At 44.4% G+C, this 19,043-nt stretch overlaps 1 protein-coding gene across 8 annotated transcripts in view; it reads right to left on the bottom strand.

The window, feature by feature from the left end:
• ROBO2 (roundabout guidance receptor 2) overlaps positions 1-19,043 on the bottom strand; it is a 901,650-nt gene that overhangs the window by 144,023 nt on the left and 738,584 nt on the right. For all 8 annotated transcript variants that reach the window (XM_083171916.1, XM_083171914.1, XM_083171910.1 and 5 more), the window contains exons 3-4: positions 1,793-1,950; positions 755-875 (exon numbers count right to left, since the gene is read on the bottom strand). In XM_083171916.1, coding sequence (XP_083028042.1) covers positions 755-875; positions 1,793-1,950 — 279 coding nt within the window. The remainder of the gene's footprint in view (positions 1-754; positions 876-1,792; positions 1,951-19,043) is intronic.

Genomic DNA, 19,043 nt, shown 5'->3' with positions numbered 1-19,043 from the left:
ATTACTCTGTGTAACAGTACATGCAAATAAAGTCAAAAACATATATGGATGACGCACATACAGATGGAGCCGGGCTCATTCAGCGGGGGTCTGGCGGTCGGATCGCCAATCGCCAGCCCCTGCAAGCTGACAGAAGGGGACGTGTCCGTATGAGATGCTCGGGCGTCCCCTTCCGACGGAGCTCATCGTCGGTCCCCCCTGCTTCCCCGTCGCTTTCCACCGGTCCCCACCACCTCCTCGAACCCCCATAACTCTGCCCGTGTCCCTGAAGCGGAGACGGGCAGGGTTCTCTTCCCCCGATGCCCGAAAACTAGGACACGCGTCCCAAGTCAGATGGAGCGCCTCTCCGCCATCGATCGCCAGCGGGGGCATTCTGTCGAGCCTGACTCTGGCTGAGAGGTGCACCATCTGTATGTAGTGATATGACAATGGTCTAGTACAATTCACAATGCAAAACACACATGATTGATGAGCGCTTCTTTTAATGGAATACAGTTCTAAAAAGCAAACGTCTTTGGTAAAAGGTATTACTGGTATTGGTAGCGGCAGGGAGGTGTTGATAGGGGTGGGCACAGCATTGGGGGTGCCTGTGCACCCCTAACACTCAATGTGCGCACACCTATGGATCACAATACAATCTTTTAAAATTGATTGATCCTCCCATACTGTATATATCATTTATTATTATTTTTTTATAAGGCTACCTACTTATAATACTTATATTACTAGCAACATAAGAAGAAAATCAAATTACCAAACACAGTCAGCTCAGCCGGGTCACTGTCTCGCTCCCCAACCATATTGGTTCCAACACATGTGTACATGCCCGCATCGCTTTTCCTCGTATTCGATATCATTAGCTTCCCACTGCGGATCTGTAACATAAGAAGGCATGCTACATCAATACATGAAAGTACAGGCATACTTACATACATAGCTTAAGATGTCAATCGTAAACATATAGTTGCGCTGATACACAGTCTATCCATGATTCCCTTTGTATTCAGAAATGGCCCCGCACTTATTGATCTATTCTTTTTCTCTGTTTAAGACTCACCACCTCCCTCCAAAGCTTCAAACAAGTTCTAAACATTCACTTTCTTATTCAAGCCTTTAAACTCATCCTCCTCCCTGTATTTATATTCTGTGTCACCTCTGTCTTCCTCTCTCCAATAAAAGTGTAAGCTCAGACACGCAGGGCCCTCATCTCTAGTGTGCTTTTCCTTTCCTCACTTCACATAATCTCCTCACCATAGCCAACAGTGGCACCTAACCAATGGGTTTAACTGGCACTACTTTTTGGGGTATATGACTTTTATCCCGTGTTCTGTAATGTGTATTAATGTTAATATTTGTCCTTTTTCTTCTTTTGTTTGAATTGCTTTGGTTTATGTACCGTATAAGTTGCTTCCGGACCCTAGTGGTAAATATTAATAATAAAATAGTAAAATTCAGTTTTAGAATGGTGGAATTATTAATTAAACTTCTGGACACATCATAGTTCATCTACTAAAATCTACTGTATACCGGACATACTAGTGTTCATTCTAGCACCCAACATCTTTGAAAACCAATGCAGTTCCTCTTCCCTGCCTGGGGTGTCACTGTCTGCTGTCGTGTCACTGTCACACTGTGCTAGAAGCAATACAGCAGACAGCGACACCTCAGGCAGGGAAGAGGAACTGCATGGGTTTTCAAAGATGGCGGATGCTAGAATGAACACTACATACTGTGTACATTAGGAAATGCCTCCTACCAGCAACACTGTATTAAATAAATCCAGTCTACTCACGCTAATTCTGTCCTCTCTGTCATCTATTTTAACTTTGTCTTTCTTCCAGTAAATAGTTGGTTCAGGGTGTCCTCTTGGCGGCTGGCACTCCAATATGGCAGGTTCCCCGGCTGCCACCACCACGTCTGTTGGGTTGAGCCGGAAGTCATCTCGAAGCACTGTTGTACACAAACACAGGGCATCATAAATTAACATTGCACTATTTCCTTATAAACACAATTTACTTTATGTGAATGTGTAAGGGAACGACGGCCTTGGATCTCGGTTGTGTATATATTGCTTGTACAGTACACTCCTAACTGACGCTATGGAACTGGCAGACAGTACAGATCTGTAAACAACCTCTCGTTGACTCATTCCAATTTCCCTAGCTCAGGCTAGACATGGCGCTGAATCCCATAAGCAATACATAAAGCGGCACTTCATTCGAAAATAAATTAGGTAACATATGCTAGCATCTTATGTAAATGACATGTTTTAAAAGAGGGATTAGGACCCTCTAGCGAGCGGCAGCTCTCCAAAATGAAATCCACTTCACTGTAACCGTTCCAAGCAGTCATGGAAACATAAATAGAACACAATTCTATAATTGCAATGACAAAATAGATATTCGGACATAACAAAACCTAAAAGAACAACGCAAAGTAATATAAATGAAACATGACGAAGATATGTGGATTTTACAGTAACGTATTGGAGAATGCAATAGCGAAAGCTCAGTTCCAGCAGCCGGCAGATATACAGTACTGTAGATTGGTTTGGTGTGTGGCGATGGCCGAATTGATTTTGTATCAACAGCTACTGAACGTCTGCCACTGTTTTTGAATAAAAAAAAAAAATCTAATCTGGGACCTTCTGTGATGCTTTCATTTTTATTTAAGCTCATTACACTCAACTACGTTCGTCAAAGGGAAATTCCTGATATGGGAAAGGTCTTTTATGCCAGTACCCTCCATGAGCTCAAGTCATAACCTCCGTTATACATCTGGTCTCTAGTGTCATGCCAAGTGGACAGCTGAAGCTCTTCACCTTTGTTTAAGGATAAAAGTAAATGATTCTTTTCCCTAGCAGCCATGTACAGTGACTGGTGAGTAATGTATCACGGCACATGTAGGCCTGTCAGAATAATAGGAACCAACGGGTACAGTACCACATATTATTCCGAATATAATGAAAGGACTCCGAAAACAGAGTCTCAGGAAATATGGGCTATCAGGAAATGATCAACGAAAGTCCTTCATTTGTGCACGAGCGCACGCTGCCTCTCCCGGCTTGCAGGCGTGTGATGCCCCTCTCTCTCCTGGACCTCTGCGGCACACAGAGAGAGCCGCCGGACCCGAAGCGAGTCCAGCAGCTCTCTCTCTCTCTCTGTGCACCGATTGGGAGGCATAGCCTCCACCTTGCATGAAGAAATCGGCCCACCTGGCCATAGGCCTCTCTGGCAAACCTATATGGTCGACAGTCGTCATTAGGTCAACAGGTAAAAAGAAGACAATGGGTAAGGTCGAAAGGGTACAAAAGGCTGACAGGGTCAAAAGGTTGACATGACAGAGTTCAACTGCAAAAAAAATTGTATATTTAATCATATATAAGCACAATTAGTGGAAACATGCACCCTCACAGGCTCGCTTTTTAACCGTGTGAATAGAAAATCAAACAAAAGATTGCAAAAAGAAATTCTAAAAAAACTTTTGTCAATCATTTTCATTTTGGCCTTTTCGACATACAGTATCAACCTTAAGCACCCGTTGACCATGTTGACCTTGTGTACCTGTCCACCTAATGCCTCTCGGCCATATAGCTTGGCCTATTGACTGTCAATGTAAGCACTGTTGAGTTATACATTGGAACCAGTAATGACTTGAGCCCGGAGGGCAGGGCCGTAACTAGGGGGGGGAGGGGGGCTGGGGGGTCAGTCACACCGGGCGCTGTGAGGTCCGGGCAGCTTGGGTCCAGGGACAGGCAGCGGGGACCCAGGAACAGGCAGCAGGGTTCTGGGGACTGGTGTAGCCGCTGTAGCGGCAGCTATCACTCCGTCTCCTAGCACTATTTGCCTGGCGGCGGGAAGCGCTGATGACTTTGAAAAGACTTGCTGGACGCTGATTGGCTGAATTCAGCCAATCAGCATCCGGCAAGTCTTTTCAAAGTCATCACCTGCCGCCAGGCAAATAGCGCTAGGAGACGGAGTGAAAGCTGCAGCTACAGCGGCTACACCAGTCCCCGGAACCCCGCTGCCTGTCCCCGGACCCCCGCTGGCTGCACACAGGTATGTTGTCAGCGGGGGGGTTGCCCAGCCTCTGGCGCCAGGGGTAAGGCAGTCATTTGGTCGTGGCCCCCCCCCCCCCCCGGTCAGGGAAATGGGGGGCGACCAAATGCTAGTTTCGACCCTGCGGAGGGGGTTTGTCCAAGCACGGAGAATGCGTATTTATAGTCCACTGTACACCTCTATGCCAACCTGGCAATAGTACTGCGATTAAGGAAAAGTTTACTCTTTGAGAATTCTACTACTGTAAGTTGAACATGATACTTCCTTGGAATAATCTGGAAACATCTGGTCAAATTCTTAAGGCCAATAACTGCACATTAAGGCAGCACCAGAACAAGGCCCACCAATAAATGTGTGAGATCATAATGGGAAGGCTGTCAGAAAGCAGAAAGTGTACAGAGGCTGTGTGGTTGCCCCCAGTGTCCTCCGCCTTGGGTGATAACACTGCTCGCACACACCTCTCTACGACATCATATTTAGGGGCCGATGTAAAGCTGAGCACACACAACTCAGCTCCAATAGCATTTACACTGCATGGACAGAAATAAGTAGTATATTCCTGTATGCACAGTTGTACATCAGTGCGAATGCACAACATCTAACCGAATGCTTGCTTTTATAGTCATCACTAATATCAGTGCCAGAGGCGTAACTCTGGGAGGCAATGGAGTCATCTGCCGCCGGGCTCCTGCTCCCGAGGGGGCACCTCAACTCCCCTGTTAATTTGAATCAGTTAATTGAAAGCCGTTGACATAGCTTCTGTGACATCACACTCTTTATTCTAATCCTATACAAGAAAACATGCATACATATATTTATATATGGTAGTGTGGGGGGCGGTGGGTGGGGGCACCAATATTTATCTTTCCTCCAAGCAACTGGTACGCACTGATCAGTGCACACTTGCTCCAAGCCCTATCACTTGTGCAAATGATTTGACCGAATACACCAAACGGTCGTGAGGTTTCAGCTACAGAGCAAGTGCAGTGCGAAAACGTGCAATGCACGTTGGCAGGACACAATTGTGTTCAACTCCGCGTCATCCCCATTATGTGAGGCTATAGCAAAAAATGTTTAAATAGAACGTCCCAGGCACCTGTCACAGAAGATGAATAGCTGCCTCCAGCACGGCAACCGTTTACTAACACCTGCTAATCTAGGCCCAAGTCCAGGCCCTGCCACACCGTGGGCGAAATGTAATAGGGTGCGTTTTTTTTTTTTTTTGCGATTTTTCCCGCAAAATATGCCGTTTTCGGGCATTTCCCGAAAATCGCATATTTTATAGGGTGCGATTTGCGGGAAAAATCGCATTTTTTAAAGGTGCGATTTGGTGCGATTTTTTTTTTGTCTAAAAAAACGCACCCTATTACATTTCGCCCCGTGTGTCCTTTCGCAGGAGTCCTGACACAGCACATTAATGCCCTGATTTATGTTCCCGGCCTAAATGGTTTAAAGTATGTTCCGATTATTATAGAATATTCTGAATAACAATCAGTCATCAACTATTTTACTCCATGCTCTCCAACAACAACAGCTATCACAGAAATACATCTCTATAGGATTTACATTTACATGATGATTACAAATAACCATCTGTCTGCTTCTAGTTTCTCAATCTGGTCCATATCCCAGGAGCCACTTGTTTATGGTCAAAGCAGCAAAGCTGGAAGGGGGGAAAAAAATGTTGGCCTGTCAGGAGGCAGAGAATGATTCCAGGCATATCCCTGCAGAACCAGGCTTTTCCCGAAACACGGGGAATTGCTGAGATTTTTCTGAAACCTGGGATATTTTTTGAAGTCGGACGGAAAACAAAGCTACACCTGCAGCGCTGACTACAGGACAGGTTTTCCAGATGGTTTAAAAACACCTGAGAGGATTAAAGGTGCACAAACTTAGGGCCAGATCCACTAGGCTTCAAAAAGTGATAGAGTGGAGAGTGGTAAAGTACCGGCAAATTAGCTCCTAACTGCCATGTTAGAGGCTGTGTTTAACATATGACATTGGCTGGAAGTTTATCACACTTCATTTTATCAGTTTTTTTGTAGCATTAGTACAACTGGACCTTACACTCCATTTTGTAAGATTAACTATTTCTGAATCTTACAGTATTGATGTCAGTAATTCCTGGTAAGGATTGTATAGGGCCTGCCTGGGCCCCATATATGCACTCGAGGGTTGGGATTGTTTGGTCTACAGCAAGTTGGTGGACAAGCATTAGGTCGACACCGTTAGGTCAACATGGGGAAAGGTCGACATGGTACTAGGTCAACATGGGTTTAGGTTGACAAGTCAATAGGTCGACACAAGCATTAGGTCGACAGCGTCTACGTTGACAGTCAAAAGGTCAACATGGGGTTTTATCGGTTTCCCTGTTTTTTTACTGGAATGTCGACACAGTCGACATGGACACAGTTTCCAGTGCACCGCTCGCTCGCGATGCTTTGGGCAAGGTGCCTCGCATCTCTCCGCACACTATTTTATTCTCCCACCACGCCCCTAGTGGATGGTAGGACATGATATACCGCCTGTCGGCACATGTCGGCTCAAAAAACAGTGAAAAACCCCATGTCGACCTAGACACTGTCGACCGAATGCTTGTGTCAACCTATTGACCTGTCGACCTAAACCCATGTTGACCTAGACCCATGATGACCTTGTCCCATGTCGACCTAGAACCTTGTCCCCATGTCAACCTAACAGTGTTTGTCGACCAACTTGCTGTAGACCAAACAATCCCAACCCTTACTGATTGGGTGTCCTGCCACGGGGGACCCTCCCGGGGGGCTGGAAGGGGGACCCAATTTTTGGGACCCTCCCAGTCATTCCGGGTGGATAGTCAACCTTGACCAAGACTTATGTCGACCTTGACCCATGTCGACCTTGACCCATGTTGACCTAGAACCATGATGAGCTAACGGTGTCAACCCAATGCTTGTCGACCAACTTGCTGTAGACCCAATGACCGTATCCCATCAGTAAGTGTACAGTATACAGCAATGTATACTGAAGAATGGGAGTAGCATTTTAAAGAACATCCTGAAAATCAGCAGCAATTATTGTATAACTATTTGTGTTTTGTGCCTTCCGTCGGAAGTGTCGCGTATCTCTACCCTGTTAATGTATTCCAGCCAACATTTTAGTAAGCTACTATTTCAAGATCTTGTCAAAACAGCCCCACAGAATAATTACGCGGTGGAAGTCATTAGCGAATGCAATGGTAATCATAACATCAGGTTAAAATTGCTCATTTTAATTTTATCCTTATTGTGAAAATGGTATACAAGAAAAAACATCCATAGAGGCTAATTATATAAGGATTACATGCGCGCCGTAGTTGTGAATGCCACCGTTACCATGTGCCGAAATGTAAACGAGCGGTGTTGAAAATAGCAAAGATTAGATTTTCTCAGGATTTGCACAAAGGGTGATTTAAGAATGCAAACTGTACACAAGCCTTGTGGCAGGATAAAACACATACTCTGTAGGTTACATCGAACATGTCCCGGATCAATCCAGGTCATACAGAAGTTATCCGTCAGTCGTGACGTTCTTACTACCCCCATCATCCACAAATTGCCATCAGAGGTACATTACATGACTTGAGTTTGAAAGATTACCGGGACTAATTCTGTAATCTCATTTCCATAACACAAAGCTACGGGAGAAAAAAAATTGTGTGGCGTTCTACGATATAAATAGAAATTTCAGCCCGGTGATATCTGCATGCATGATTTGGAAATGCTTGCATTGCAAATTTGGTCTCATTATATGGTGTGAAATTTATCATTATTATGGAGGGAGAAGTAGAAACCTTATGTAGGGGAATTTTTGACAGATTTAGGACACATAACATTTTTCACACAAAGGGCATTTATTAATTTTAAAGCAGAAGCCTGTGTTCTGGGAAGTGAGCAGTGTGGAGCGTCTCTCTGTGTAATTGTACAGGGCATAGAAGGAAGTTCCCCTTTCTTGCTGTAATCATGGTATCATGACTAGAGCGGTCACACCCAGGGGATCATTCGCTGTGTCCCGAGGAATCGGCCCTTTATATACAATTACATAGGCATACGCCTTTTATAAAGAGATATCCAAGGCAGAGAAGACTGCAGATCTAGACTTTCCGATCTAAAATGCATTAGAACAGGGAACAATTCCAGCAAACCTTCTTAAGCTGGATCTGACTCTATATACTAACTAATTTCTCGTCTCTGCTTTTTGCAGCAATAAGAAATTAACCTGGGGGGGGGGGGGGTGTCAGCCTTATTTTTGCAAACTCAAGTGTGGTGGCAAAGTAAGAATGGCGGGACCTCACTCATTCCATCTGCACACAAGCCAAATAGGCCCAAGTGACACCAATAACTCATGTTCTAGATGGCAGCCAACTGCCAGCACATCAGCAACAACTGAAGGTCTAGATGACAGCCAACTGACAGTCTATCAACCAAAAACTAAAGGCCTAGATAGTAGACAACTACCAGCATATCACAAACAACTGAAGGCCTATATAGTAGTCAACTGCCAGCCTATCACCAACAACCCAAGGACTAGATGATGGCCAACTGCCAGCCCATCAACAATAGCTCATGGCCCAGATGGTGGCCAACTGCCAATCTATCACCAACAACTGAATTCCTAGATAGTGGCCAACTGCCAGCCTATCACCAACAACTGAAGGCCTAGATAGTAGCCAACTTCCAGCATATCACCAACATCTCAAGGCCTAGATGGTGGCCAACTGCCAGCATATCACCAACAACTGAAGGCCCAGATATTGGCCAACTGCCAGCCTATCACCAACAACCCAAGGACTAGAGGATGGCCAACTGCCAGCCCATCAACAACAGCTCAAGGCCCAGATGGTGGGCAACTGCCAATATATCACCAACAACTGAATTCCTAGATAGTGGCCAACTGCCAGCCTATCACCAACAACTGAAGGCCTAGATAGTAGCCAACTTCCAGCATATCACCAACATCTCAAGGCCTAGATGGTGGCCAACTGCCAGGCTATCACCAACAACTGAAGGCCTAGATATTTGCCAACTGCCAGGCTATCACCAACAATTGAAGGCCTAGATAGTAGCCTACTGCCAGCCTATCACCAACAACTGAAGGCCTAGATAACGGCCAATAAACTGCTCAAGGCATAAATGATGGCAAACTGCAGCTGGAGGTCCCCATTTTAAATGCCAATGCCTTATCACAACAAATAATTATAAATCCATATATATATAACCTCACCTCCAACTAACAACAATTAAGAAATCTGCCCAGAAACTTAGAAAACCCCTTTAACTGACAGTTGCTGGAAAGTGCATCCTTGCCCAGCCTTGAGGTTTAAAGTGCCTTAAGTCAGGTGTGTCCAAACTATGACCCTCCAGCTGTTGTGAAACTACACATCCCAGCATGCCTTGCCAGTTTTAGCATTCCCTAGTAGAAAAACTGTGGCAAGGCATGATTGGACTTGTAGTTTCTCAACAGCTGGAGGGCCATAGTTTGGACATGTCTGCCTTAAGTAGTTCTTCCTGGACTGTTCCTAGTCTATCAGCATTAATGCTTAGATAAGCTTTCACGTGAACGGACTAGGAGTTTGCAGTATTGCATGTGCCAAAAGTACGATTTGGTTTTGACTTTGCCAATGATCAAATTAAAGCCATCATTTCAGCCGCAAACAAAAAATGTGCCTTGTAAGACAATATTTATGCTTTAATTAAAGCTAGATTAAATATTCATACAAAATAAATAACCACTGGCAACACTGAATATTATTAGCATGGAGCTGGTCAGGTCACCCGTTCACTTTCTGGAAATAGATATGTATCACTGCAACTGAATGGGGTCAAACCCAAGGTGACCAGATTTTGTCTTGCAATTTCAAATTAATTTCAACAAATTTGGGATTACAATTATGCAAGCTTGCAATGTGTGCTCGCTTTCATTGCCCACAACATCCGAATAATCTAATCACCTTGTATACTAGAACGATGCGTGTAATTTCCGTATTTGCATAGCACGCCGGTACAGCGCGCACTACATGCCACATATTGTTTAATCAAAAATATTTATGTTTAAACACCTCAATTGATTCCAAACTTCTCCTATCTCCCTCTGCAACTCTGTACATTTAGTAAACTGTTCCATCCCCCTTTCCGTAATGAAATCTGAAAGCTGCAGTTAACATTCAGCAATCTCATTACCCGTTTACTATAAATCTTCAAAAGCATCACTGTGTTTTGACAGCGAACCACACAAAGAGGAAGCAATAAGCATATCCAAGCAGTTTTTACGAATGCAAATTTCCTAAGGACTAAATGTAAATGATCCTCAGACTCCTGTCTATATACTGCCTATACACTGGTTCATAGCAGCTGGAGGGCGAGATATTTGGAAGTTTAAGTGCAGAGGTAGTAAAAACAGCCTATACAATCTCCAATTGTAACTTCTGTGTGCGGTGGGTACTTGTTTACCTGAAATGCCTATTTAAGGCCGCCAAATACTGTATGTCCATTCCTTTCCTTTTGACCTCTAAGAAGTTTTTTTTCTCTCTAAGTGACTTACAGGTATAATTATCAGTGACTGTAAACCACTGGGGAAATCACACGTACTCGAAAGTATCATTAGTAAATAAGAGTCAGAAATGTAATTAGCAGGACTCTCCTATTGGTTAGCGAGATGGCATGGGGGGAGGCAGGGGAATATACAATATAATTAAACCTAATTTAAAAAGGCAAGTTCTAACAAACCTTAAGATAAAGTCGATGAACTCGTGATGACATCAAAAATGTAAATTGCACAGTTTTAGATGACGGCCACGGTATCTGGTAAATGGCAAGTTGAAACGGCTCATTAAAATATGCTATGCCAGCACCATAGATTATAATATTAGTCTGAGAAAATGATAGTTTGAAATCTACGTCTGCTGCACTTCTGGAAAGTGGGTAGGTATAGTAAAGCATGTGGCCTATTAGCCTGTTGGAATTCTCACAGCAGCACAGATTATTTCAGATACATCAGGGTTTAATAACTTACTGTAAATGGGAGTTCTATTAATGACCGGATGTTGCTATGGGCAACTAAGCAGATTCTATCTATTCTCTTCTAGAGGGTGCTAAATAAATAAGAAATAGATTCTAATTGGTTGCCCATAGCAACACATCTTCAATAGGACTCCCATCTTAGTAAATAAACCCCTACATGTGCTGATCTTGTAGGAGGCAGTGACCTGTTCATTTTCTAGGCTAGCAGGCATATTCGTTATACTCTTTGCTGCACCTAAAATGGGGAGAACTGCAGAATCGATGGGTTTTACCTATGCGTGAACCCCCGATTGTGCCCTTTTCTCGCTAACTCGTGGAATGAGCAGATACCACAAAGAAAAGATTAGTGATGTGGGGCTGCTAATGCAGGAAGACATTGTAGTTAATACAATGCTCAGACACAGTCTGATGATGGAATACCATTGAGGCACAGGAAGACGGTATATAGGTGTGATATTGGTTTACAATTTTGAGTATACAGATGAAGCCCCTCTCGCCAGCCGTCGGAAGGGAGTGCGCGCGCACGAGGTGCTTGCATGCCCTGTTCCAACTGAGCTTCTCGTCTTTCCCCACTGGCAGCACTGAGCTAGAGTCTATTATTCATGTAGGGTCTCCAGAGAAACTATGCGGCGGCCATCTTCCTTGCAATGCTGTCTACCATGCAGGCGCGTAATGCCTGAAAAATGGCTACCGCACCAGTTTACCAGTGCTGTTACAGTGTTGCCATAGCAAATGCTGGATAGGTGATCACTGAAGAACTGGACACATCACATGGTGTGGGGCCCTCTGGAAGGGGCCTGTGTGCACCAAAATCACTGCACCCATTATAGAAATGTCAGAAGTCACAGGGTAAACTACCAATCAAATATCTTATGGGGCAATTCAGACCTGATGGCTTGGCCAAAAATTCACAGTGACCAGCCTTCAGTTAGGCCGCCGCCCTGCTAGAGTGAAATCCCACCATGGAAATTAATATGCTCGCTGTACGAAAGGATTTGTACGGCTACAAATCTATATGTCCAAAACCCATCTTAACAGGCTCACCCTCGACTGATTTTTACACTAGGCACAAGTCATCGCAGGCTCAGAGTAGACCAGGGTTGCCGACTTGCACAAAATCCTCTCCGGGAGAAGCCCGGAGAGGAATCTTTCATTACGAGTTCGGGGGGCGGGGTTTAACGGGGACGTCACTAAGCCCCGCCCCCATTACGGCAAATAGCCGAAATAACTAATTTCCATGGAGGGGGCGGGGCTAAAATGACACAATTGTGCCATTTTAGCTCCGCCCCCTCCTCTGCGACCCGCGGATTGCGGCATTTAAATGCCGCGATCGGGTGGGCTCAGTGGGGGTCCCCCTGATTCCGGGAGGGTTGCCCACCCTTCTGGGGGCCGGGAGGGGTGACCCGATTTTCGGGAGACTCCCGCAAATTCCGGGAGGGTCGGCAACCCTGATATAGACTTACTAGGCGGTGCAATGGAAAAGGCATATCCAGCCTGGAGCTGACGTCACACACCCTCCCCTAAAACGCTCAGGCATGCTTGCGTTTCCCGGACACTCCCAGCATTTTCCTACGCACGCCTGCGTTTATTTAACACTCGTACTAAACGGCCGGTCTCCACCCCAGATGCCTACTTCCTGTCAATCACCTTGGCAACAGCTCGCCAATAGAAAAAGTAGCAGGATTTCATTTCAGGATGGCCTGAATTAACCCTTATATCCTTGATGGCTAACCTTGCTCTAAATCAGTTTTGCTATTTGGCCATGTTAAATCTGATGCAGAGCATGCTGGGATGTTTAGTTCAACAACAGCTGGAGTGTCAAGGTTAGCCATCAAGGCCCTATATACTAATAATCGGAAACAATGAAAGCCAACAAACACACGCAGTCCCATCTTCTGCAGTTCTAGACAATAAAAAGTCACATTTAGCAGCCCCTAGGGTTATATTTACAAAAATGCAAATTTTCGGTGATTTAAAAGCGTGTAGGTTAATTCTGTGCAAATCATTCCGATCGAACACAAAAGTGCCATTTTGCGCTTCAGTAATCCTGACAGCAAGGAGTTCACCCTACAGCTAGAACAAGGTATGGGATCCCGTGTCATGGGAGCGGAACAGGCACCTCTACCAGTCAAACACTATTGCCGGAGTCGCCATAAAGTACTTTTACATTGATAACGATAAAGTTGTATCTACGATATGACAATCTGAAAATTTAATTATTACAATTACGTACGCTAGTAAATATAATGATGGGATGTTGACTGATTGTATATCAAATTGAATTATGCTCCTGCCTAAACAACATAATTAACTCTTAATGAACTTTTTTTTTTTTTTTTCTATCCCAACGAATTCAATTCTGTCTGATCTGGGGTTTATGCTAATACACTGTTCATTAAAATGTTAGTTAAAACTCATTAACATGCACACTGAGAGGTAGCAGCTTCATTACTGTAATATCTTGTAAAAGCAAAAAAAAAAAAAAAAATCGAAAATGAAAAAAAAAAAAAAAAGTGTTATATTATCATTTAAGTGCTTCCAAAATGGGAATCTATTTGCATACTGATGTGATTTACAGGATAATATAATCCATAACGAGGAAGCGGAGTAATTAAAAATAAATTTACCACAAATAATTTCAGAGTCATTGATATCAGTTATTATTTTCCAAATTGTGGGAGTGTCTGTTTTCTTAATGGCTTCCCTGTCCCATCTGGCTTGCCGTAATTGCAGGGACGGTGGCAAGCAGAGGGTGTTGTATGTTGTGTAACACGCCCCCATAATGTTTTGCAAACAATTCCTCTGGCAGATTTCGGAGGTTGTTGCCATGGTAACTGCAGTCAGGAAACTGTTAGCACCACTACAGTGCAATACAGTAAAACACACAACATACCAGTGTTGTACTGTGTGTCACATTCAAAAACATCATACAATGCTATATTTTGAGAAACAATAGCCATTATTTTCAAGTGATATTAGTTTGATATTAGGCTAGGGGGTAAATATCCTTAAGATCAATTTTGGACGATTTTCTCAAATGATTTTTTTTTTTTTAGATTTGATTCCAGATTGATTCAAATCTTAACTGATGTTGATCTAGGGCTAGAATACACATTTACTAACATTTAAAAATTAATATAAAATTTTATGTGTGTTTTAGCCCTGGAAGCCCAACCTTGGCTAAAATCGACCAAAATCCCCTGTAGTAAATATACCCCTATCCAGAGGCGTACCTAGATAATCGTGGGCCCCATAGCAAAATTTTATAAGGGCTACCTATTTAGCAACTGATGGTGATAAATGTATGTAAAACATATACTTAGACAGCAAAGATGAGCCCCCTTCAGCTCTGGGCCCCTTTGCAGCTGCACCCCTTGCACCTATGGTAGTTTAGCCTTTGCCCCTATCATTGTCTATAATGTACTAGTTAAATGTTTTGTAGAATTTAATTACTAAATCCTTACGACCATACTCAAATATTTCCCCCCCGGCAGCCACTATAGGGCACCCAACACAGCTATTCAAACGTAGCTTTTTTTGGTCGCAACCAGCAACTGGCACCGGCATTTCAGATTGCAGCCCCCATTTGAGTGTGAAATTGTTCTTTTCACAGGGCGCCCATTAGTTTGGTTGGGTTTAGCTGACCCCACCATCATGAGTGTGATCATGGCAGGAAATTTATTGCATAGGTCCCCAAGATTTCCCTTCAGGAGTCTGGGTTCGATATGACAATTGAATACGGCCTTTAGAGCAGAGGCATAAGTTCATCCCAGTTGCCCAGAGGCAAGTTGAAATTTGGTGCCCCCATCTCCTTAAAAAAAAAAATGTGACAATGGCCAGTGAGTCAGGGTCAGACTCACAAAATTCAGCCAATGGCAGCATGAATCAGCGTTCATTGTTGGGTCTCATCTCACAGTCCAGCACCTTTGCTTGCTGCAGCACAAGTGGTACCAGGCAGAAGTTGTCCTGTCCCCTATTGCAGGTGTTACTAGGGCTCCTGGAATATAAGAGAACTGATAAACTCTGTAGCAGCAGCAGTGAGTGCACCACAAAGCTCCATTGGATGAGCCGCGGTCACACTTGGATCCCACAAGAACAAGAAGGTGCCCCTTTAGGGCTTGGAGCCCAGAGGCAGGATTCTCCATTGTTACACCCCTGCCTTAAAGGTTTTGCTGAATCTACTGTACCCCTAAAACTTTTCCAGTCCTGCATTTCGTTCGTCCAGGTATATTACTGCCATTCTCAGACCTTCACTATTGAACAGTTCTATTCTGAGAGGTGCAATGCTTCACCTTGCAGGATTTTAATTGGACCATAGAATGAACATTTAGTAACTACAGTAACAATTCATTAGGAGCTAGTGACATCACTGAGACACGAGGAAGTCATTAAAAGTAAAACACATTACACAATGGGCCCGATTCTCAAGGCCGTGCATTTGCAGCGGGCAGCTTTCATTTAGGCCACTGCGCTATAGTGAAATCTCACCTTGCTAATTAATGTGCTCGCTGTGCGAATGGTTGTGTATGGCTAAAAAACTATTTGCACAGTTCATCGATTATCGCCCGCTGTGCAAATTCGCAGTGCGATCAGATCTGAATCGGGCCCAATGTTTTCAACACTGTCTGCAGTGCAGAATGTGGGACCCCTGTACTCTTACACAGTGGCGTAAGTTCGTCCCAGTTGCCCAGAGGCAAGAAAAATATTGGTGCCCACACACACAGAACCTTATATATATACAGGGCCGGCGCTACCCGCTCAGCACAGCCTGCAAAGCAGGTAGGCGCCGGCCCTGTGAGGCGCGACCCTCTTTCCATCCCTGACATCACTGCTGCCTGTTGCCGCCGTCTGCTCCTGTCAGGCAGCGGGTGCAGCACAGCGGCAGCGCTGAATAGGCGGCATCAACAATCTCTCTTCACGTCCAGACAGTGACGCCGCTGACGTCCTATGCTCCCGGCCAGTAGTGCTACCACAATCTCATGCCCCTGCTTCCTCCGCCTGTGAGCGGAAAACACAGATCTGCGCTGAGACCTGACACCACCGATTCAGGCTGAGCTGCCAGTGCCGGTGAGTTGAACAGGTACTAATACCCATACACGGATTATGGAGACACACAACGGGACCCGGGTCAGCTGCTAATTTGCTCCCCTTCCCGGCCACTGGTAATCCTTGTGAGGAGTGGACATGAGGGCAAGTGACAATGTGCACACATGAAGTCTCTCCCCATAGGTGCTGACTTCTGTGTTTGTGGTTACTGGAGGCAGATTACATAGCTGTACCCAGAGCAGCCTGCACCTATGGGGAGAGACATCTCCCTAACTTATGTCTCATCCTCCATGCAGACCAGTGGGTGCAGGTTGCAGCAATTGCTGAGGCCACCAGTCCATGTTTGTTCACCAACTCTGCTGTTCTTCATAAGAGTGGCAGCATATATGCTATTTTATTCATTTACAAATAATTATTATTAAGCGCCAAGGCCATCTCCTAGCTCAATACTGGTCCATGGCCTCTCTTCACAGCCCTACAAACTAGTTCCATAGTTTGCTGTATGCCCTTTATTGCATTAGTTAACATATGACATATTATAGTGTGCCAGTACAATTTATGCCACAAAGTGTCACTAATTCACTTTATGCCAAGTGCACATTATCATATTAAATTGTCATAATGCCTTCTCACTATGCTTTCTCTGTCTCTCCCTCCCTTACTTTCTCTGGCTACTCTTTCTCTAATTCCCTCTTTTTCCATGAAATATTCTCTCTCCCTGACAATGGTGGTAGGATGCCCACAAATTTATGCACCTGGGCACTACTCTGGGCATTATGTTAAAGCACCAAATGATGCTACTGTGTGTGAGAACACACTCCTTGTGAGAATATACACCTCTTTTGTGCAGCATGCCTCTTGCTTGTGCTGTTTCCTTTATAAGGTATGAAAGGAAGGGCGCAAATTTATAGTTTGCAGGGAGGCGCCCAACACCCTAGCCCCGGCCCTGTATATATATGTATGCATGTATGTATGCGATATTGACGGCTTTCAATGAACTGATTCCAACTTGCAGTGGAGGAGAGGTGCCCCCTTGGGAGCAGGAGCTCGGCTGCGGATGACTCCATTGCCTCCAGTGACTCCTCTGCTCCTACATAAAGCACTATGGCATTTTTAAGTTGTAATTAGTTGTACACCATTAGTTTATCTCTGCTGAAAACCTTAATGAAGTGATTTCATATATATATATATGCTGCAGTGGTAGAAAATAACAAAATGATTAATTATTTCTGAGAACAAAAAAACTAATTACCCCCAAAAACTCTAATTCTGACATTCTATATATTTTTTTTCCTAGGTGTTTGGCCTTAATAGTGTGCGCACAGCACGAGTACAGTGACAGCTGCTAATGCGGTTTTCTGTAGCAGAGCGGTGACAGTTGTGATGGCGCAGTGTCTGCAGCTAATGTATGACTGTTTTCCAGCAGTTGCCGATGTAAGTGTACAGACACTTTAAAATAATGAGCAGACTCAGTGCTATAATAGCAGCAGCGGATGTCTGAGTTCCGTGCTTTCCCAGGTGACAGGCTCGCAGTCTTCCTCCACAGTTGATTGTACCCTGCAAATATGACTCACCTGCAGAGCACTCATTTACAGATAAATCCGCTCTGAAATGCAAGTTCTGCATCTTTCTGGTGAACCACAAAGCTCCGGTATGGTAGCGGATTATATTATATATATATATGCTAGTAGAGTATTACATTCACAGTGGCGAGCATGCAAGATGCAACTCAAAATGTGATGTACTGTACATGGGTCCTTGTAGCTTTTGTCCCCAGGGTTCTAGGCTGAGCTTAATCGCTTCCTCTTATTTTAGTTTTCGTCCTTTTTATTATGTCTTTTCCTAGGTTCCCATCTCTCTCCCTCTCTTCCCCTCTCCACTCCGCCTTTTCCCTTTATCTCTCCCCCTTTCTTTATTTCTCCGCTCATCCCATCTCTTTCCCACTGTCTCTCTACTTCTCTTTCCTCATCTCATTTTTCCCTTTTCCCCTCTGTCTCTCACTATTATTATGAGGTAATGAAAGTGCTCAGAACCGCGTGCACACACACACACACACACGCACACACACACCAGACTTATTAGCAAAAGCTGCTGTTGCTGGGTATGTGTGTTTAAAAAATGTAGGAGCTAATTGGTTGGTGGTTTATCACTCTTCATTTTAGCACTTTTCAAGGCTTAGTACATCTCACCCTTAGGCAGTATAATAGCATACCTCCCAACTTTGAGGATGGAGGAGAAGGGAAGCTGGTGGGTGTGGAAGGCGTGACCCAAAATTTTGGGGTGTGGCCTACTGGGAAGGGGCATGGCCTATAATCGCGATGTTCCCACGAGGCCACGCCCCGGTTTCGCAGATTTTGGGGCATGAATAGATACTGCGCATGGGTGACAGTGGGAACTCCCAACTGCCCCCACCCCCACCGCAGGACACTGCCGCCCTGGAACGTCCCCTAAAAACAGGACGTTCCTGCGGAAAGCGGGACAGTTAAGAGGTACCATAATAACAATTTATATTAACTGTGATTTCCTTGTTTTTCTCATTTGAAATATCTTACATTAGGGTTGTTATTTTCTAGATCCCTTGTTATGTTTACCCCTGTACTTCGTTCTGATAAATAACATATCTGCACAAGAAAATATCGCAACAGGGAAATGTACAGTACCTTGGTAATTTTACATTTAATTTTTAAAGGTTCTATCATCTGAGAAATGAGTGGACGCTATCATTTGTACAACACACAAAACACACGTAGGGAGAGATAATCAAGGACTGCTTATGAACTGACTTGATGAGAGAATAATATCAAACATCTCAGCAACTTGTCTTTGTCCGTCTCCTACGGAGCACATTTAGCACAGGCAGCAACCTGTTCCACCCCTGATGTCTTTAATTGACCCCGCAGAG

This window comes from Crinia signifera, chromosome 2 (genome assembly GCF_055691185.1).
Source record: "Crinia signifera chromosome 2, ASM5569118v1, whole genome shotgun sequence".
Classification (NCBI taxonomy): domain Eukaryota; kingdom Metazoa; phylum Chordata; class Amphibia; order Anura; family Myobatrachidae; genus Crinia; species Crinia signifera.
The sequence above is the reverse complement of the archived record's forward strand: the minus strand, read 5'-3'. Positions and strand labels throughout refer to the sequence as shown.